This window comes from Poromitra crassiceps (assembly GCF_964638095.1).
Source record: "Poromitra crassiceps genome assembly, chromosome: 5".
Classification (NCBI taxonomy): Eukaryota; Metazoa; Chordata; class Actinopteri; order Beryciformes; family Melamphaidae; genus Poromitra; species Poromitra crassiceps.
Genome location: NC_139642.1, coordinates 13,900,055 through 13,922,447, shown reverse-complemented (window position 1 = coordinate 13,922,447; position 22,393 = coordinate 13,900,055). Strand labels below are relative to the sequence as shown.

General features: G+C 44.4%; 1 protein-coding gene across 6 annotated transcripts in view; it reads left to right on the top strand.

The window, feature by feature from the left end:
- The window catches only part of LOC310777506 (uncharacterized protein), a 62,899-nt gene extending 42,026 nt beyond the window's left edge, over positions 1 to 20,873 (top strand). For 4 of the 6 annotated variants that reach the window (XM_083637855.1, XM_083637857.1, XM_083637853.1 and 1 more), the window contains 9 exons: positions 4,584 to 4,697; positions 6,937 to 7,121; positions 7,999 to 8,151; positions 8,678 to 8,790; positions 10,695 to 11,053; positions 11,677 to 11,758; positions 14,392 to 14,547; positions 15,280 to 15,448; positions 16,512 to 20,873. In XM_083637855.1, coding sequence (XP_083493981.1) covers positions 4,584 to 4,697; positions 6,937 to 7,121; positions 7,999 to 8,151; positions 8,678 to 8,790; positions 10,695 to 11,053; positions 11,677 to 11,758; positions 14,392 to 14,547; positions 15,280 to 15,448; positions 16,512 to 16,811 — 1,631 coding nt within the window. In that variant the 3' untranslated portion in view covers positions 16,812 to 20,873. The remainder of the gene's footprint in view (positions 1 to 4,583; positions 4,698 to 6,936; positions 7,122 to 7,998; positions 8,152 to 8,677; positions 8,791 to 10,694; positions 11,054 to 11,676; positions 11,759 to 14,391; positions 14,548 to 15,279; positions 15,449 to 16,511) is intronic. The other 2 variants (XM_083637854.1, XM_083637856.1) reach the window with 2 other exon arrangements.
- Positions 20,874 to 22,393: the final 1,520 nt, after the last annotated feature.

Here is a 22,393-nt window from a genome sequence, read left to right as displayed (position 1 = left end):
CGCAATCAAGGCAGCGGTGGTGTGGACCAGCACCACACCCGATCAGGACCTCCACCAAGGGAGATCCGATAGGCTAGAAGGCCAGAAGCCCCTCCTCCGGAAGGGGGAGGAGTCAACCACTATAATAACCCCAACGCAGTGCAGCTGGGTCATATTATTTCCTGGAGGCCGCACACGAAGGAAGAAGAGACAACAGACACCACAAACACCAGGAGGGACCGACGTGGTTATGGTAGAAGTCTGTTTGAAAATTGAAACGTTTGGCTTCTTATTATTTGTTCTGCTGACGGTGCTGTTCTGCATCTGCTATAAAGACACTATCAAAAGGAATTTCTGGCCTCGAATACCAGACCCTGGACTCAGTTTTTTGGCGGGGTGGCCCTCCCAGGGAAATAATGACCCCAGAAAGGTGGTGACAAACGCTCGCACGACTACAGTACCCACAGACTGGCAGAACTTGAGAATGAATTGCAGCGGTACAGCAAACACCTCCAGACCAAGACGAACAGCAGCGACGATGGCAGACAGCACTACCAATGCAGAGCCAGGGGGGTTTCAGGGACCAGGGCGTTTCTATGAGGGCATGCTCGCCACATCTTTATCCTCCCACCCCATAGAGGATTTTTCCTACCGCTCTCAAAACGCTCAACCGGCGCGTCAGAGTCAATATAGCCTCATCCGAGGTCCGCAGGAAGGAGAGTTCAGCCCAGCAGCCAGCGTAAGCAACCAGGGCTATGTCAACGCACCGCTGGCCTACTCTCCTCCCCTCCTGCTACCACACCACTGGCCTCCGTGCGCAATGGCCACCACGGGAAGCGTCGGCAGGGGGAGCGAGGACTACTGTCAGAGTGAGGAGGTGGGCACGAAGCACAAAGCAACACAAACATCACAACACGAAGCAGAGAAATGGGTGATGCTTCCCCCCCAGCGAATTGGAAGTTCCCCATTTAATCAGGGTTCAATTGGGGAATTGAGCCCCGGTCACGTCGTGACGTGGAGCGAGGCAAGGGCTCTCCTGTGCCACAAGGCAGCTGAGGCGGTGGCTGGGCGGGAAGAGAACCTGAGGCTGCGGAGACACGTGGAGCAGCTGGAGCAAGAGTTGAACACACTCCTACAGCATCTGCTACCGCTCCAATGCTCCGTGGGCTCAGGAAGTGGGCCATTGATGGAGCAGTAACTGGTGGTGAGAAGATATGTCGGGGGAAAGGTACATCTTGGTAAAGGCGCGGGAGTAGAAAGCCCGCCGCAGACCCCCCCCAATGCGGCTGTCCACCACATGGTCAGGCACGCATGTGCCCTGCTAACGGCCTATAAATACACGGCCGAGGAGTATAATTTTATTCCGCCCCAGGTGTGAGAAACAATTTGGACTCATTTTTCAGACTAAATTTTTGGAGCACATTCCGATCCTGTGGATTACTTACTTTACACCTTTGGTTTTCCTGTGGATTACTTACTTTACACCTTTGTTTTTCCTGTGGATTACTTTCCCAAGTGGACTGTTTTTCAATGGATTACTTTTTCTGCTTCCCTGCTTGCTTGGCGCAAGCTTAAATGCTCATTATAATCAGTGTGAACAATAAATATTAAACAGACTTTGTGAAGCCAAGCTGACTGAGTCTCAGTCCGCGTCGTCAGAGGGGCCCTGACGCCCCTGACCCCGTGTGGCATCCCACCTCCAGCGCTCAGCTGACCCCTAACGATGGCGGGGGGGGATGTCATCGATCGTGCTTGCCGTGAGCGAGGAGTAATACTCAGTGATGCTCAAATTTTGCAGTTTGTTGCTGTAAGGTTTGACTATTACACAACTCTTGCAAGTCATAACCAGCGGATTAATGGAGTACGGAGCCCACTGTCATCGTTGCCCTCCCTAACGGGGGAGGATAATGATGCGCTCTCACAACACGGCGGCGCGGAGAGCCCGCTGGTGATTGATGCTCCTGGGCCCGGCCCAGACGAGCCCATTGCTTCTAACACCTTCCTGGTCAGTACCGACACCGAGGGAGGACTTCCGTGACAGGGGTACAGGTGACAGAGCTGAAGCCGAGGAGAGGGTGTTGAAATAGGCCGCAGATGAAGCACTATGCGGCCTAAATGTTACGGCTTAGCTCATGAGTCACCAAGGCCGCGGAGCCAATCTGTCCGTTGCGCCATAGGCATTCAGCAGAATGGACATTGCAGCCAAAAAAGCAGAAGTATGGAACTCACAAATATAAGGTCTTAAGTCATGTGAAATGATTGGTTATAATTAACAAACTAAGCAATGCATAAGGATTTGTAATTGACATGAATAATAATCTCTATCTGTCATAAATCATATCATATCATGTATCATCTAAATCATACGTTTAATCTTTGAGAATGAAATGTATCAGGGTAATCAAGAAATGTGTTGATGGGATCAGTACATGTTACAATCAATGAGCCATTATTACAATCAGTGGTGATAATGATCATTATTAATGATAAGCTGTTGTTGATGATTGAGCCAGTATTAATTGTCAATTATCGAGAGATGAATTGACTAGGTGTGATTGACATGAGTATTGAAACCAAGGTATTAAAAGGTTAAAGATGTTAGTGCTATGTGAAATGTACATTAAGCAGAGTGAATAGAAATCATTTAGTCTTGGGATCTTGTGATGACTATTACACAAGAGACACCAGTCATGTGACTTCTGAGCGAATACGGGAATTTCCATTAATTGCGAAATCAAGACAGAGCGATAACCATATATGGACAGAAGCGAGGTGGAGCGATGGTGAATGGCCAGCATTTGAACAGGCCTCTCTGTACATGGGTCACACAAACATTATAAAAGTAATTGGCTCAAATACATCGGGGCCAGTCTGCATCGAAGAGGATCCCACACAGAAGAGGATCTTACTCTGGACCCAACTAAGGAGTAGACTTGTGAGCCGCACATCGGGAGGTGCGCGAGGATCTATCTCAGTGACCCACGGGCAGAGCTACAAAAGAGACTGGACATTTCCCCACACTGAGGTAGTGTATTGGACTTTGCCTGTACCTTCCAGGCTCATCACCACAGCGAGAAGAGGAGACTGAGCCTATATCGAGAGGACGCACAGGATGGATTTATAGTGATGTTTGTGGATCGCACAGGATGGATTTATAGTGATGTTTGTGGATTGCACAGGATGGATTTAAAGTGATGTCTGTGGATTAATAGGTTGCTTGAGAGGAGGAGGCAGAAGTGAGCTCAGCGGACCTAGGAATGACCATGCACCGAGGCTCTCTGGCACTTCCCCATTCGACACTGGACGCGGGCGTTCAGTGAGTCACAGGCTGGAGGAGAAAGGGCCCACTGGCTCATGCTGAAACTCAGTAGGCCACATCAATCAATCCTCTTTTTATCCATCACCACTCCGAAAGGACGCAGCACCTCCGTGCTCAGCCATACCGCTCAACGTTGACGGTGAAGAGGAAGTTTCTTGACGAAGAAACAACTTCAGTCTATCCCCACCATAGCAAATTGGATAAGTACTTCCCAATTAGTGAAGAAGCTCATTAGCAGCCATAATATGTAATTGTATTATCATGAAATTGTATTATTAATCAATGCTAATGCTGCACCTTGCTAAACTCTATAAATAAAACAAATCAATTGGATTTAAAGTTTAGGAGTGGACAATGATTTATGTGTTATTCCCCTTGATGGTAATCATATGGTTAAAAGGTGCGTGTGACACACTAATGGTTACTGGTTGAAATAGCAGCGCCCATACGACTTAAACAGCCGTTAAACATTACCTAGTCGATAACAAGTGCAAGATTCAGAGGAACAAGCTGCCATAAAAACAGACTTGACCAGTTTTAGCGCCCGTCTCCAGGCTGGTCGGACAAGACCGCTAAAGCTGGTGGTAGCGGGGTGAGAAGTCTGGAACACCAACCGGCAGTTAGAGCTAGGCGAATTGTTCCCACCTAACTGCTTAATCAAAGTGCAGAAGCTAGTTGGAGTTATACACAACTGAGCTGCACTTTCTAACCCTTATAACGGAGAGCAGTTTCTACCAATTAGTGATCAGTCTTCACTGGATTGAGAACAATTGGCAGAGAATCACGACAGTATGTGAAATAGCAGAGTCCTGATTGGCTCTGAGAGGCTGTTCACAAATTAGCCTCTAATCCCCAGCAACTTGTCTGAGCCTGGAGGCAACTGGAATCGACTAGTCGCCTACAGGTTGACTAGTCGACTCTAGTGTAGTAATGGCAAAACCTTTCTATGATCATCTAATCATGACCATCATCATCATAGCAAGTGGGCTCTGCGATTTTTGTCCCGGAAGTGATGTCACTCAACTGGAAGTGATGTCATCAGTGATGTAACTTTTGCATTCTACATGGTCATCGGTGATGTCATAAGACTGATGTCATCAGTGATGTCATAAGAGCAAAATCATCTTATGATATCACTAATGATGTCATAGGCACTGATGTAACATCAGTTAAGTCTCCTTAGAACAAATTGTCGAATCATTGACTATTTGGGGTCACCCCTAGTAATGCAATGTAAATAAAGGTTATGGTAATAATACTAACAATTCTGATTCCGACTGTTTAGGAACTACTGGCAGTTTTGTGGCGGACCGAATTCAGCTGAAGACCAATACTTCAGAAATTGTGGTGGAAAACGAGTCCCTAGTCGATGTCCTGATATACATACGATTCCCCCACGGTGAGAAGTTTTCCCTCTATTTGAAAAAGTCACAACTTTGTCATCCACATTGCACAAACCATCCTCCCACTGCAAAAAAGACACTTCAGACTTTGAAAACCACTACTAGTATTAAAAAACAACAATATATTATCACATACTGTAGTTTCTACTGCTAGTGCAAGGTAAAGGTAAAGTCCCACTGATTGTCACACAATGTGTGAAATTTGTTCTCCGCATTTGACCCATCCCCTGGGGGAGCGGTGAGCAGCAGCGTGCGCCGCGCTCGGGAATCACATGGTGATTTAACCCCCCAATTCCAACCCTTTTGATGCTGAGTGCCAAGCAGGGAGGCAATGGGTCCCATTTTTATAGTCTTTGGTATGACTCGGCCGGGGATCGAACTCACGACCTCCCAGTCTCAGGGCGGACACTCAGACCACAAGGCCACTGAGCTGGTCTTCTATCACCACAGGAATAAGTACCAGTACATTATTATTATTGCATTGTTGTTGCTGTTGTTATTATTATTATTAATTGTTATTATTGTTATTGTTGTTATTACTAGTTTTGTGGGCCTCTTGTTGTGCTGTGTCAGTAAGGAGGTGGCCCCTCAAGGGTTAATGTCATATGAGCTTGCGCCTCGGGGGTTATTGTTGTATGAGCTGGCGTGTTGGGTTAATATATCAGCTGACGCCTTGGGGGTTAGTGTCATATGAGTTGGCACCTCGGGGGTTAATGTCATATGAGCTGGTGCCTCGGGGGTTAATGTCGTATGAGCTGGTGCCTCGGGGGTTAATGTCGTATGAGCTGGTGCTTCGGGGGTTAATGCCGTATGAGCTGGTGCCTCGGGGGTTAAAGGAGAATTTCGGGTTTTTTACACCACGGTCCTCATTTCCAGCTTAAAATATGATGTTTTCTACCACCAAATACTTTTGGGTTCATTCGGATCCCCACAGAAGATTTGTCGCACCGAGTACACTCCTCAAACAGGCTAGAACGGGAGCCTGCGGGGCATGCTGCACGCGCTATGTAAATGACACTTTTTCTGTCAGATCACGGTTCATTATGGTTGTAAATATAATTATTTAGCTAATAGCTAGAAGCTAAGCTAACATCAACACAACAGTCAACGTTGATCTGCCCCGGATGGGGTTACAGTGCTTATCTTCCCCCTTCTGTGGTTTCTCTGAAGAAGTGTGGTTTCACAGAAGGGGAAGATAAACACTGTAACCCCATCCGGGGCAGATCAGAGTTGAGTCGCTCGGTGATGTTGTTAGCTTAGCTTTTAGCTTGGCATTATTATAGACATCTGATGTCAAGATTATCGACGTTTCAATTCCATTACCGCTCGTGTGGAATCATGCCACATATCGTCAACAACAAACAGCAGCGGGAGATGTGATCTATCTATGTGATGACACCCGGACAGCAAACGGAGTGGGCTGTCGGGACTCCCAGCAGACGATGGTTTAGTTAGATATCGATTTCATGTTCTCATAATTATATTTACAACCAGAATGAACCGCGATGTGACAGAAAAAGTGACATTTACAGAGCGCAAGCACCTTGCCTCGTATGCTCTTGTTATAGCCTGTTTGAGGATGATACTACGAGCTCAAAATCTTCCGTGGGCATCCGAATGAAGCCAAACATATTTCGGTGAGTAAAACATCATATTTTAAGCTGGAAATGAGGACCGTGGTGTAAAAAACCGAAATTCTCCTTTAATGTTGTATGAGCTGGTGCCTCGGGGGTTAATGTTGTATGAGCTGGTGCCTCGGAGGTTAATGTCGTATGAGCTGGTGCCTCGGGGGTTAATGTTTTATGAGCTGGTGCCTCGGGGGTTAATGTTGTATGAGCTCGTGCCTCGGGGGTTAATGTCGTATGAGCTGGTGCCTCGGGGGTTAATGTTGTATGAGCTGGCACCTTGGTGGTTAAGTGGTCATTTTGACCACTAGATTCCAAACTCTATAATCTCTGATGATAAATCCCCAATTGAGAGTTTCAATGGCACTTCCGGGGTTAATGTCATATGAGAACATCTAAACAAGTCAGAATATCACCAAATTCAGTATGTAGGCTTCTTGGACTTACCTTTTACCTTAAAAGCAGCTCAGGAATCTGCTTGTAATACTACGACAACCACCACTACTGCTACAGCTACAACATCAGCTATCATTCATTACTATTACTACTATAAATACTACGAATAATAATTTACATTCCTCTCTCTCTGTCTGATCTCTTGCGTGTGAAGAAGCTGTGGCTGGACAGCGAAAGCCATCAAACATCTCCTTGGGTTTTGTTCTCTACCAGAACGATCGTTTCTTCACATCCCGGCTCTACAGGAGGCAGCAGTCCACCTCCATCAGGGTCCTGTCAGCCAGGGTCAAAGGTCACGACCGCGCTGTGGATTATGTGGAAATGCTGTTTACACCCACAGTAAGATAACTAAGCTGTCATCACCTTTACACTATATGGATATTTTATCATTATTCAAAGGAGCATATCTGAGCCTGACCCTGTCCACTTCAAACAGTGTAGGACTGTAGCAATATTACAGTTGTTATGGAATTATGAATTACTAGGCATCTCGTGCGCTATGCACGCTCGTTTATTATTATTATTATTATTATTATTATTATTATTATTAAAGGGAATGAGAGATGGGAATCTGATTGGTTTGATTGATGTAACGCCCAGCCGGCCCATGGCCACACCTGTGAATAATTCTTAAGCACACCCATTCAACGCTTTTGTGCGGAGCATACAGGTATTTTGCGGAGCACGGAGAATAGCAGAACACTTGGTCACGCCTCCAAATTGCACAGCGCTCGCCGTTAAAACCCGCTCAAGCACTAATTAGCATGTTAAGGCCCTCTGTCTCCTGGGCTGCACGGGACAGGATGACCGTTGCCAGGCGACGGGGACGCCGGATAGGGTCGTGTATCTTTCAAAATGTCGATATCGATACGATACCTTGACTTCGGTTCCTGTTACAAATGCTCCACGTCAAGCATGATCCGTCGGCTGACATTCAAGTCATATACAGGCCTCTGGGCCCGGCTGGGCTCCTGGTTCAGCACGTCTCAGATGACATCAATGCTGCAGCTTATATCTGATTTTATTTCGTTTATCATGAAAAAAAAGGGAAGATGACCATACACATATCCCACAAACGTTCTTTTGTTTTAGTATGTGCTGGAGTAAAGTATAATTGTAAACACTGCTGCTTTTGTCGAAGTACACAGTAGTGTATCAAAATTAACCTTGATGTCACAGAACCCGGCAACATGTATTTAGGGTGTTGATGTTTTAGATCATCACCAATGCAGCGCTGTATGACTACGCCTGTGTGTTCTGGGACTACAAACTGGGTGACTGGAGCACTCACGGCTGCACCAAGGGCAACGCATCGGATGGAGTTCTGCGATGTTTCTGTAGCCACACCACTAACTTTGCTGCACTCATGGTAACTTGCTTTGGCTCTATTGTGGCAATTTAATTCAAATGTTGTTGTTTTTACAAAACCAACGTTACCGATAGGATGACGGTAAACTGATATATGATTTTTTTTTTCTTATTACTGGATTGCAGATAGCACCAAAACTGTTTGCACCAAGGCTGTTTTGTTCAGCCTTTATAATGGGACTCTATGGAGCCAGCCTTGAGTGTCTCACTGTTAGCAATGCTGTACTTTTTACTGAATTCACTCAATTCTAAAAATAGCAACAGTTAAGTTACTGGTGCAGTGGCACCCAGAAGTGCTGTTCTGTTGTCGTGATGTCACGCTGATTCCTCCTATAACGTTATCTACCGCTAAGTTTGCAGGACAGCAGAAGATGTGGACTAAGCGTTACATGACTGCCTGCCTGACCTGATTTTATCTTGTCATAAAAATGGGATTTTGACAAATATAAAAGTAACATACTTTTAATGTGTAGAGAAATCACTGTTTGATTGTTTGATTCTGTCCCCTGATTTTGTTTCTCCAACAGATATTCAGGGAGAATTACAAATATGCAGAAGCCCTGAGCTATATTTCCATCATTGGACTATCTTTCTCTATCATTGGCTTAACAATAACAATCATTCACCACATTACGGAAAGGTAACACCTTATTTATATAATAATGTATATATATATATATATATATATATATATATATATATATATATATATATATATAACAAAAGAAGGTACCACCGCACACTGGAGTCAGGATTTAACTGAGATTTATTCAGCAAACGACGCGTTTCGCTGTAGCAGCTTCATCAGGTTTTATATATATATATATATATATATATATATATATATATATATATATATATATATATATATATATATAAGACCGTTACAGGTCTTTCGTGCCCACAGCAATAGACACAATCTGCTGTGGTAGTTTTTTCTCCAACCTGGCATAATTAAAGATCAGAATTTGTTATATTCACAATAATACAACCAGTTGTACTTTATTGTATTGTACTGTATTGTCTGTGGTAGTTGGCCAATCATGCAAATTTGGATGGGGACGTGGTAGAAAAGCAGCAGCCACCAAAGTAAACTGAGCACTGCTAAATAAAAAAAGTATCAAATTGACTATTTTAACTGAAATGTGATAGCTGTTCACTAAAAATGTTAAATGCAGCGTGATTGTTATTGTGTTGACGTATTGTAATCGCTTTTTGGGTTTAGCTGTTACAGTTTGCTTTGGCCATTAACTCATTGAGTGCCAGCCACTTTTGGAAAACGGATGCTCCCAGTGCCAGCCCTTCCAGAGCGTTTTCAGTGATTTCTCGAGGCCCACAGAATATTGTGTGATATTACTATGTAAACACCGAACACGCCCAAAGAACGATGAGACTCTATTGTATCATCAGCAAAAAAAAGTTTATTGATATCATTTTCCGTTCTTTAGTTATCAGCAGTAGAAGATAGGTTGTTTTCACCAAAAACAGACGTTTCAAACTAGAAGCTGAGATAATGAGCCTTTTGTGAAATGAAGCATTTCAAGCACATCACTGACTCTGAAGCTAATATTTTCTGATGTAATGACACCTCAAAAATAATTTCCTTCAATAAAACAGCGAAAACAAAGGAATTTTGTTTGGCAAAATAATATTTTTTAGCTGCAACCAGCAGCGCTAGCCCCTGCGTGCGCAGACCCTACACCTTCTTGCTGGTCTTGATTTACTGCTGGTGGGCATCAGATATTCTAGCTTGTGTTTGCCAATCTGTCCATCGAGCCTGCTGTCTGGGTCAGTGTTGTATGCTGCCCTGCGTGCCCCACCCCCCTCAACTGCACACTCCTCCTCCGTGGGAGTGTCTCTGGTGGCTCTCTGCTGCGTTTGCTCTGCACTGAAAAGTGCGCTACACCCAGCTTTTTCACAGCGTTCCGCTGTTTTTGTCGCCGGCTCCCAGCTGAGAATAATGTAACTTTTCAGAAAGACGCTGGTGTCGGCAACTAATCATGTGGAGGGGCTATCGCAGCGGAGACGGAGGGGCTCAATTGTGGCAGCAGATTGGCTGCTGTTCACAGGCACAGCTAACATTATGCTTCATGCATATCTATGCATATCGATGCATACCGATGCGGTTTCCGTTTCCCCATGACTTCTTCTCTGTTTTTTCCTCACCTCTCTCTAATCTGGAGACCACTGTCGCCACCTAATGGGTCCGTAAAATAGCTTATACACATTCGACATCCCCCATATTTTTACAGGAGATGCATCAGGCTTTGATCCACGTCCCACCGTCAAAAAACGCAATTGACGACTTTAGTCGTCATTGGCACTCTACGTTACTATTTGAATTGACGACGATAGTCGTCATTGGCACTCAATGAGTTAAGGGTATGGACAGCGTTCCTGACAAAATGGAGCTACGTCAAGCTCTACAGTGGCTTCACTGATTTGTTTTAACACAATCAATCTTTATGATGCTAGGTCAATGAGGCCCAGGAGGTTCAAACTAACCAGAAATAGCCTTTAAAGATTGCTTTTCAACTTCTTCAGTTTTCAAGGAAAAGCTCAGCAGAGCCGGAATGCCCGGACCACCACAATTGTGCTGGTGAGTATCTGCATCAGTCTGCTGGCCTTCAGCATCATCTTCCTCTCCGGAGTCAACAACCCCAATGAAGCGAGCAGCACCCAGGTGGAAGCCACCAGCACCCACACCACCGTCCCTGATTCAGACGTCCATGTTGAGCCAGATCAGGGCCGCTGCACGGCAGTGACGGCTCTTCTCCACTTCTTCCTGCTGGCGACCTTTGTGTGGAACGCTGTGTTCGGCACGCAGTTGATGTTTCTCATCCACAAAATGCACCCCAGTCTTCCACCTGCCTTCACCCCCCTCAGCATTACTATTGGATGGGGTATGAGATTCAACATTCAAATATTTGAAATGAATGAAGATTAGGAGCACAATGGTACCGCAGGAAACAATCAATAGGTGCTCTTTACAATAGTGTTTGTTGGGATAGCCAAAATGTATTCGTCTTTGTGTCACACGGGTAATGAAAAGTTCAAAGTGACGGACGCATTTCAGGTCAAATGAGCTCTCATCAGGGTGCTCTCACATTGGCCGGTTTTGTGAAACTACCGATGTGAAATTAATGCTTTTAATGTTTGCATTTTCAACAGAACGCCTCCGACACCATTTGAATTTTAATGCATAAAAAAGTAGCTACTGATTTTCGATTGGAGGGGTGTGTAGGGGGAATGGCTAGCGGGTGTGGGTGGTGGGAAGGGGTGTGGTGAGGGAAAGGCTCAGGGAGAAGCTAGAGATAGGAAGGTAGTAGAGGATAGGGATACTGTAGGGAGGTCATAGAGGGTCAGGGTTCATAGGGTGGCTAGAGAGAGTGGCCAGGGGGATGTGGGTCTGCATTGAAAAGTGAATATGTGAGAGTGAGCAAGACCCATGTGGAAGTTTCTTGGTTTATTGCTTATGTTGACAGAATACCACCTGTAACTAGTTTGATTTCCTATGTGATTTTAGGAGTACCAGCTGTCATCGTGGTGATCACACTAGGAGCTACCTACAGGGTCCACACACCTTTGGGATACAGACGGGAGGAATTGTGGGTCAATTACAGTATTTTATTGTCTCTCTGCACTCGTCTCTTCTGTCTGTCTCTCTGCACTCGTCTCTTCTGTCTGTCTCTCTGCACTCTTCTCTTCTGTCTGTCTTCTGTCTGTCTCTCTGCACTCTTCTCTTATGTCTGTCTCTCTGCACTCGTCTCTTCTGCCTGTCTCTCTGCACTCGTCTCTTCTGTCTGTCTTCTGTCTGTCTCTCTGCACTCGTCTCTTCTGTCTGTCTTCTGTCTGTCTCTCTGCACTCATCTCTTCTGTCTGTCTTCTGTCTGTCTCTCTGCACTCGTCTCTTCTGTCTCTCTGCACTCGCCTCTTCTGTCTGTCTCTCTGCACTCGTCTCTTCTGTCTGTCTTCTGTCTGTCTCTCTGCACTCGTCTCTTCTGTCTGTCTTCTGTCTGTCTCTCTGCACTCGTCTCTTTTGTCTGTCTCTCTGCACTCGCCTCTTCTGTCTGTCTCTCTGCACTCGCCTCTTCTGTCTGTCTCTCTGCACTCGTCTCTTCTGTCTGTCTTCTGTCTGTCTCTCTGCACTCGTCTCTTCTGTCTGTCTCTCTGCACTCATGTCTTCTGTCTGTCTCTCTGCACTCGTCTCTTCTGTCTGTCTCTCTGCACTCGTCTCTTCTGTCTGTCTTCTGTCTGTCTCTCTGCACTCGTCTCTTCGGTCTGTCTCTCTGCACTCGTGTCTTCTGTCTGTCTCTCTGCACTCGTCTCTTCTGTCTGTCTCTCTGCACTCGTGTCTTCTGTCTGTCTCTCTGCACTCGTCTCTTCTGTCTGTCTCTCTGCACTCGTGTCTTCTGTCTGTCTCTCTGCACTCGTCTCTTCTGTCCGTCTTCTGTCTGTCTCTCTGCACTCGTCTCTTCTGTTCTAACAAATAGGTTATCTTTGAACACATCAAGCGTTGCCAGAAAGGGCCTTTATTATAGATGTTGCTATGTTAGATAGTCTCTTTGTTAGTTTGTTTGTTACACTGTAACGTCGACTTTGTGACGCTAGGGGGCGGCATTGCCAATGAATGTGACTGATCCAAGAGTGGAACTACGTCAATGCTCAGGGACAACGGGCCCTATCGTTGCAATCGGCGTAGAAACTGCGTTTAAGGCCTGGCGCAGCGCAGATTAGTGGGTGTGGACCAGCGCACTCGATATCTTGGTGTCGGCGCTACACGCGGCCTCAACCATTATAACCATGCCTTTTAAGCGTAAAATTATGCACCATCAGCTCATTGGTGAAGTGCAGTAAAGAGTCACAAGCTTGCCTTTTAAGCTCCAATTCCAGGAGAAATCCGGTAAAACCAGACAAAGCCAAGCGCTCTGCTCCCCCCCCCCCCTCCCTTCATCCCGTCTGTCTGTCTCCATATATAGGCTATTATTCCATATTATTATGCTTCTCAAACCAATCTAACTGCATTTTAAATCCTGCAAGCATGTAAATATGCTACACTATAGCAAGATCAAAGTGAAAAGAATGTTCTAAACGCATCAGCTAGAAAAATATAGCCTATCCCTATATGATGAGATTAATTAGATTGGTGAAAGTTTGTCCAGAAAGATATCGTTTTCTCTCCCCTGCTGCAGGTAGGATGATGCACATAAATATACCCTACATTATGTAAAGTCATTGCATAAATGTGTTTTTATTGTAAAACTAAAATGTGAAGTAGAGCCAATTTATTGGAGCGGACATCACAGTAGGACATGACAGTAGAAGCGCGTCACTTATTTAAATCACATTAAATCGACGAGGGATATATATAGGCCCAGGATGACATATATGTTTCACATAGGGTGGTGTTTTCATTTCATGTTTTATTTGGTCCAATATTGAAATGTTCGACAATTGCAGGTTAAGTTACCATTACACATTATTTAGATCTACCTTTATATCTATTTCGGCTCATTTGGTTGCTATTTAGTAGCGAAATGGAGTAGCACAATGCATGCTGGGACATTTCATAGGCAGTGAACTTACAACTTCCTATGGGACGTGTGTTGTGTCTGTCTGAGCGAGGGAGTCAGAGAGAGACAGAGAAGGGTGACAGAGGAGAGGCAGAAGAGCGCTCCTCGCAACTGGCGCACTGAATAGGCCTGGTTTCAGAGAGAGACAGAGAAGGGTGACAGGGGAGAGGCAGAGGAGCGCCCCGCTCAACTGGCGCACTGAATAGGCCTGGTTTTCAAAAGCGCAAAGCGCTAAATTTACGCCAGTTGGGAAGATATCATTAGGCCGGCATTTAAGGCCGAAACGCCCATTCTCGCCCATTCAGGGAGTGCGCCACGCCCATTCAGCGTAAAGCGCATTTACCAGCCTAAAGCCATGTTGATATCTTCCCGAGACAGGCGCAAGGCACGTTTTTTAGCGCCGAAGGCCCGTTTTAGCGCCGAAGGCCTGTGGGGGAATAGGGGCCAACATGTTTAATTTGCTTCTATGTTTTTCCTTTTCACTTTGTGATTTTAAAGATCACGTGACGTCCAGATATTTCCAGGAGCTACAGGAGTTTGATATGAGAAAATGTTTCATGATGTAAAACATCCGCGGTAAATGTCCGATTTTGGTGTCAGTCACTCCGAATCAAAGAGCTCGTACTAATTTTATGGTACTGTCACTATTTTATTTTTGTACCCTCAAGTTGCTGGCTTGCAGCTCTTGACAGCGACGGACGCTTTGACTTTGGGAAACCAATGTTTTGGGGCTTCCTCCTTCCAGTTGGCCTGGTCCTCATCTACAATGCTGTAGTGTTGTTTTTATTTGCACTAAAGACATGCAGAAATCCCAAAGTAAACAGGTAATGTTGGACGCAGATTGATCCTGATAATTCTCTTTAGCTAAGTCTTGTTTTAAGGTATCTTATTGCTCTGTTTGAACCACTCACCTAAATAATATGGACAAACCACACTATCTTTTGGACTCACGTTTTGCACCAAAGTGTTGTGAGTCACCATCTTGGTGTCCTTGCACAGCTCATGGGAGATGGGGGTTTCCCATGAGCCGCAGCTCCGCTCTACTATTGGTCCATGATCGGCAAACTGCGCGATCACTGGACAGGCGACCTGTCAATCACCCCCTTTTATATTGTCTATTTGACTCCAAATGGGCGAGTTATATAAGAAATGAGAGAAATACGAGTGGGAGGGTTAGGGTTAGAAATACGAGTGGGCGAACATGATGTGTAAATGGACGAAAGGGGAGGGAGGGGAACAGACACTGCACTAGTTATATAAATGTGTCACACATTTGGCTACACGTAAATATACTTGAGTGTCATCAGCATAGAATTCAATGCTGTCTTCTGATGATATAACCTAGAGGGAACATACATATTTAAAAAAGAAGGCCCCAGTAAGTAACTGTCACTAGTAGTCATGTAGTCATATTTTTAATATTTTTGTAATCAATATTATCAGCATCGGACAATAATTATTGATAATAGCCATCATAGTATCAACCTTTACATGTATTTATCTTCAATGTTTTACTCTAAAGAATAACGGCCAATCCTACTCTTTCTGTTGTGCAGTACACAGAAGCCAAAGTCTTTGGAGAAGAAGTTCCTCTTTAGTTTTAAAGTGGCTGTGTTACTGGGCCTTTCCTGGATACTGGGTTACATGGTGCTCAGTACCAGCCATGAGCAGGGAGTGGCCCATCTCATCTTAAGCATCGTCTTCTGCCTCTGTACCACCACACAGGTAGGTTACAAGAATACAACCACTTTGTGGTACAAGGTTAGTTAGAGTACCTCTCACTGGCTTCTGGCTATAGTTTTAGAATTGATTTTAAGATTGTATTGATTACTTACTGTATAAAGCACTAAATGGCCTGTCTCCAGAATATATTTGTGAAACTCTATCTCCCTCAATACCAATTGTTACATACCAGTGCCCAGTTATAACAATATTCATATTCTGGCTCGTATTCTTCTGTTTTTGGGGGTTAACTGACATCAATGGACAACATTAGAACCAATTGGAACCAATTGCCTGAAGAAATGTTTGGCTAGCCAATAGCCAAGTATCTCTTTTATACCTTTGGTTCCTCCTCATTTTCTTTGGACCAACTTTACAGTTTCTGTGTAGGAGTGTCACAGAGAAACAGGCACTGTGTTTCTGTGTAGGAGTGTCACAGAGAAACAGGCACTGTGTTTCTGTGTAGGAGTGTCACAGAGAAACACTGTGTTTCTGTGTAGGTGTGTCACAGAGAAACAGACACTGTGTTTCTGTGTAGGAGTGTCACAGAGAAACAGGCACTGTGTTTCTGTGTAGGAGTGTCACAGAGAAACAGGCACTGTGTTTCTGTGTAGGTGTGTCACAGAGAAACAGACACTGTGTTTCTGTGTAGGAGTGTCACAGAGAAACAGGCACTGTGTTTCTGTGTAGGAGTGTCCCAGAGAAACAGACACTGTGTTTCTGTGTAGGAGTGTCCCAGAGAAACAGGCACTGTTTTTTGCAAAAAGTATCAAAACTCAGAAGGTTCGATACATTTACATGTATGAACTTGATACATTTACATGTATGAACTTGAATGATCCGGTTGTTTGAAAAGAATGGGCCTGCCCATCACTAGCTCCACCTGGTGGCCACTGATCACCTCCACTGGAGCAGTTGGTGGTTATGTGCCTTCCTCAAAGGCACGTCAATGATCATTTCTAGGGAACAGCCGAAAGTCACTTTTTCATTTCCTGAGCCAAGAATCAACTCGAGCAATAAGAAAATAAGAGTGAGCCTAACTAATTTCTTCATGCTCACTTTCCAGGGTTTTCAGATATTCATCTTCACAGCAAGAACGCAAACCTTCAAGAAAGCCTTCTGCAGGGCCATCAGGCATACCACTTCTGCCAGCACCCAGAGCAAAGAGAAAGAAAGAAAAGAACAGGGAACGCAAAACGATAGCATTAACATAACTCTAATCAACTCGAGTGCACCCTGCCCCAAAAATGTCTGTGTATGGGATGCCACTGATACAGATGTTGGTATAGGCGCCACAGCCGTGGGTGCCCCGGGGCCCGAGCACCCACAGAAAGAGCCGAGCAGCGGCGTGTCTGTCTGTCCCTAATGGCAATATACATAGAGAGCCCCAGGAACGAGTCCGGAAATCATCGATGATAACACTTGTGGTTCTTCACTGTTTTTGCTTATGGGATTTTTGAATGGGTTTTTTGGTGCGATGCTTCTAATGAGGTATTATACGTCAATAACGTCATCACTTCAAAGGACGAACACGGAAATTCTCTTTCCCTCACCTGGTTCAGCCCGGGGTAATCAGTGCACAGCAGCGCACACATCAACAACAGTCCAGCTTGAGTGGTGATGTGACGGGGAAGCCTATGCGACGCTGTGTGTAGTTCTGGATTAGCTTAGCACAAGCTTTTTACTTCTAGGGCTCGCATTTACGCTTCAAAACTCATGAAAGTGGACCTCATGTGTGAAGATTATCTGGCTGAACACTGGTTCGCATTTGATTAAGCTTGCGTTGCCCAGAGACCTTATTTGAAGTATCGTGGCAAAAACCCATTCAAAAATCCCATAGGCAGAAACAGCGAAGAACCAGGAAGTCCGGGACTTCCGCGTTCCGAATACAAAAATCTGTCATCCCTGGGGCTCTCTATTGAGAAGTTGAGAAGGACAAATCCCCTGCTCCCGGTGCTCCTAGGGGAGAGCAGAGCAAGGAACTAACCATTCTACACAGAAATGGATATTGGTGTGATGGGTATATATACCACTCTCATACCATGTCTGTATCACTTAGGGTGTCCAGTCTATTTTTTATTTGTCTTTATTGAATGTTCCAAAACTGCATGCTAAGAATAGGCCAATGATTATTTCCACCCAGCACTTATTTAATTTGGTTACTTCCATGTCAAAAGTTTGTAAGGAAAGTTTGTAAGGAACAAGGAACAAGGCATGGGGAAATATGCAAATGTGTTTGTCCAATGCTCCAATGGCATTGCTCTCTGTCAGAACTTGCTTGGATGTCCTAGTAGCAAAAGTAAACGCATAAATTAATAGCAGATGAGCAGGGTTTAGCAAAGCCAGATTGCAGTGTTCAAAGAGGACAGGATGATGATATATATTTAAGCAATATATCACGAGAGCATGTGTTGTGGTGAATATATCCCCCTGATCAGTTGTTATCCCACGAGGCCGCAGGCCGAGTGGGATAACAACTGAGCAGGGGGATATATTCCACAACACACGCTGCTCGAGTGCTATATTGCTTTTATAAAAGGGTTCCAAGTATAATAATATAATAATAATAACACTATAAGTCCGACTGGCATGGTATTCTGAGAGTCAGTTGAAACACTACTGTAAGGCGGGACCTCTAGCAAGAAGATAGACCTGCGGGTGATTTGATTGGATCGTTCTGGAGACTGAAGTTGACATTGGCCAATCCTGGCGCTTGGCTGAGAGCAAAGCCCGACCAGGGGCCGGTTGCACCAATGGCGGCGATTGAGCCAGAAAGACAGTCTGAATGAAATTGAATGTAACGTTCCCAATTCTATGTATTAACTTCTAAAAAACTAACGGCAACATTTTGGAAGGCTAAGCCACACAACTAGTTTGTTATAATCTAACGTCGTGCTTTCAAAGACAGCGAACTGGCGGTGTTACGACGAACACGGCTCAGTTGACCGCAGTTACGACGATGACGGTCAAAAAGGTCTCCGCGGAGATCTCTGTTACAGGCAGTTAAGGTTGGTGCAACCGGCCCCAGAGCCGTATGCCGACAGCAAGTAACGTACTTTTAGTAAGAGAGTTGCGCCATCATGCGTCCATAATGACTCATTGTACAAAGACTTGAAGGACTAGTGACCCTCCATACAGCAGATCAGGAGAAAGCTGTTTGGCTCGAGCGCAGTGCTGCCATTTAGTAAGAGAGTTGCCATGGTAACCAATAACCCATGGCCATGGGTTATTGAACTCGGTTACTGGAATTATACAATGGCTGTGAACCAATCAGATTGCTTGATTTGAGGTACCCATTTTATAATATTAGATATATGGGAGTGGGAACAAGTTGGATAAACTGTCTAAACTAAAGGCTAAACTGGTTTGGTCTGTCTAGGCACAAAATGATTGTGTAATCAGAGGGCCTAACTCAGGGCAGCTGGGCAGGGAGAGGTGACACGGAGGTGAGGGAGAAAAGGCGACTGAATAATTACATCACAACAGTCTAATCTTAATGTTAATATTCTTCTAATCTGGCTTCAAGTGGCCATCTTTTGGGGGGCGGCGGCGGCCGCCACACTATAGTATTGGGGGCGGGGGGGGCTTGTGGCTTTGTGTTGGCATGGGCACCCACTGGCAGAAACATAAATCAGCGCCTATGGATGTTGGACATGTGATCTGATACAGGTGTTGGACATGTGATCTGATACAGGTGTTGGACATGTGATCTGATACAGGTGTTGGACATGTGATCTGACACAGGTGTTGGACATGTGATCTACTACAGGTGTTGGACATGTGATCTGATACAGGTGTTGGACATGTGATCTGATACAGGTGTTGGACATGTGATCTGATACAGGTGTTGGACATGTGATCTGATACAGGTGCTGGATTTCTCTGCTGGGGCGTTGAAGTGGGGTGCAAAAGTTACCTCCCTGAGTGTTTGGGATGCAGAAATGGCCTTATTTAATCAAAGGAGCAATGAAAATTGATGGTATAAATGATAATGCCTGTTCACTTTAATCTCTTTATGGGTCAGCCATGCAGCATAAACACAGTTTATTGGAGGGCCCTTCTTGTTGAGGGCCCCTGGACGAAGATCTGGCCTTCCGTTTGGCCAATTAGTCATTTAAGTCTTGCGGGCTACTTCATTATATCGTTTTTGTTTTTTGTTGTGATTTGCTATGCATGTACGGTACATGTACGACTACTTCCGCTCCAACACAATGCGAGCGTGAGAGATATCAGATATCAGTCCCACCCTACTTGCTCTGTGTCTCTGTGTGCTCTCACTCAGCTGAGAGCAGAGGAGAGAGAGGAAAGCATGGCGGAGACGACTGCACAATAAGTCAAAAAGTCCACTGAAGTGGGCGTCAGGGTAGTGCAGCGGTAAAGCGGAAAACATACTTGTGCGTCAGCCTCAAATTTAATTTAAATTTTATTTTATTTGACCTTTATTTAGTAACGTGTAACGTCAACTCCACAAGCTCTATCTATAGAGTCTCAGCTTGTACAAATACATAAATGCGACCCCAGATCGCCGACATGCCGATTTGCACGGGACTAATATTATGTTGAGACTGTTTGCCCTTGACCGATATGCAAGCTAATGTCAGATGCCCCAACTCATGTTAAAAATGAAAGATGGTGTAATGCAACTTCCTGCAATAATTCAATGTTTTTCCACATCATACATTTTAAAGTGCACTCCTCTTATAGTGATCACCTTGGGACGGGTCAAATTGATCACTATAAGCGGATGATCATTATAACAGATTTTTTATTTTTCTCATGCAGATTACCATCTAATTGACATGTGTATATGTATACATGAATGCAGTACATATAAAGTCAAGGAATGTTATTGACTTTAAAAATCCATACAGTAAGTCAGGCCTCCAGCTGTTCCAAACACAGCGGTCTCGCATAGACAGACATCTCTGAACAGACAGAGATGGCGGGATCTCTCAATATACAGACAGACATGCACCGAGTATTGCTCTTGTATGCTCTCATTTTTGGCAGTTTGTAAAAAAGAATTAAATTGCTGTAGTTTTAAACATGTTTTCCATTGTTCTCACGTCAGACATGGCCCAAAATGATCACTGTAAGCGGAGTATTGATCACTATAAGCAAGTTATTTGTGTATACTGTAGGAATGATTCAGGACGAAGCTGTTTGATCAATATAAGCGGTTGATCACTATAACCGTGATCACTATAAGCGGATTCCACTGTATCTATTTTATTTTTGGTTATCCTGTACTTTTCTCCTGCTTTGTGTGTAACAAAGTGTCTTATGTCAAAGTGTTTATTCTCCTATCTGCTTACTGGCCATGCGTACATGCAGACAGCATTTATGTTTCTAGTACAATACATAACCCTGAAGAAGACTTCTGTCAAAATGTTGTATTATATTTTACCATTAAAAGAATATTCTTGCATCGTGGCTGCGAGTTTGATCCCCCCCACTCACACACACACACACACACACACACACTAGGACAATACATTACCCATCATTGTGGCACGTCTCTTACAGTAAAGATGTCAAATTAATTTAAAATAATAAATAATGGCTATAATTCTTAATTACAAAAGTTCACCACCAGGAAAGTCCTGGAAACCATCTCCCCGGGTAGAATTTTGCTGAAAATGGTGGTATCTTATGATCCGGGGAAGGTCATGGGCAGTGTGTAAAGTGGAAACCATTGGGAATGTCCTGACCATCATTTCCGGGCCAATCACAAGACGCAGTTGTATTTGTATTGTTGTGCCTATTTAACCCGGGCATTGCTAGTAGTGCATTGCTAGTAGTTGCTCAAGTGCCCTTGAGCAACACACACACTGACCCGACCAACTGCCCTCTGACTTCCATTCATGCATGGGAGAACAGGGTTTCAGGTTTCAACCAAAATCCCCAAATATTTTTCATAATATAGGATCACGACAAAACCAGCAATCCACGTGATATAAATGGACTCTCTCATGGACCTCAAATCTAAAACTGACTTTGATAATGATGAGATCTGAGTGTGCAATAATAGAAAAAAATCTATGTGCAATAACTGCTACTACTGCAATTTGGGCAATAATCAAAAATCCAGGCTGTTCATGTAGCTACTGGCCATCTTACTCTGACGGTGCAATAAACTCATGTAGCTACTGGTCATCTTACTTTGACGGTGCAATAAACTCATGTAGCTACTGGTCATCTTACTCTGACGGTGCAATAACCTCATGTAGCTACTGGTCATCTTACTCTGACGGTGCAATAACCTCATGTAGCTACTGTTCATCTTACTCTGATGGTGCAATAAACTCATGTAGCTACTGGCCATCTTACTCTGACGGTGCAATAAACTCATGTAGCTACTGGTCATCTTACTCTGATGGTGCAATAACCTCATGTAGCTACTGTTCATCTTACTCTGACGGTGCAATAAACTCATGTAGCTACTGGCCATCTTACTCTGATGGTGCAATAACCTCATGTAGCTACTGGTCATCTTACTCTGACGGTGCAATAACCTCATGTAGCTACTGTTCATCTTACTCTGACGGTGCAATAACCTCATGTAGCTACTGGTCATCTTACTCTGACGGTGCAATAACCTCATGTAGCTACTGTTCATCTTACTCTGACGGTGCAATAAACTCATGTAGCTACTGGTCATCTTACTCTGACGGTGCAATAACCTCATGTAGCTACTGGTCATCTTACTCTGACGGTGCAATAACCTCATGTAGCTACTGTTCATCTTACTCTGACGGTGCAATAAACTCATGTAGCTATTGGTCATCTTACTTTGACGGTGCAATAAACTCATGTAGCTACTGGTAATCTTACTCTGATGGTGCAATAAACTCATGTAGCTACTGGTCATCTTACTCTGACAGTGCAATAAACTCAATGTGCAATAACTGCTTAACACTGCAATTTGGGCAATAATCAAATAATCCA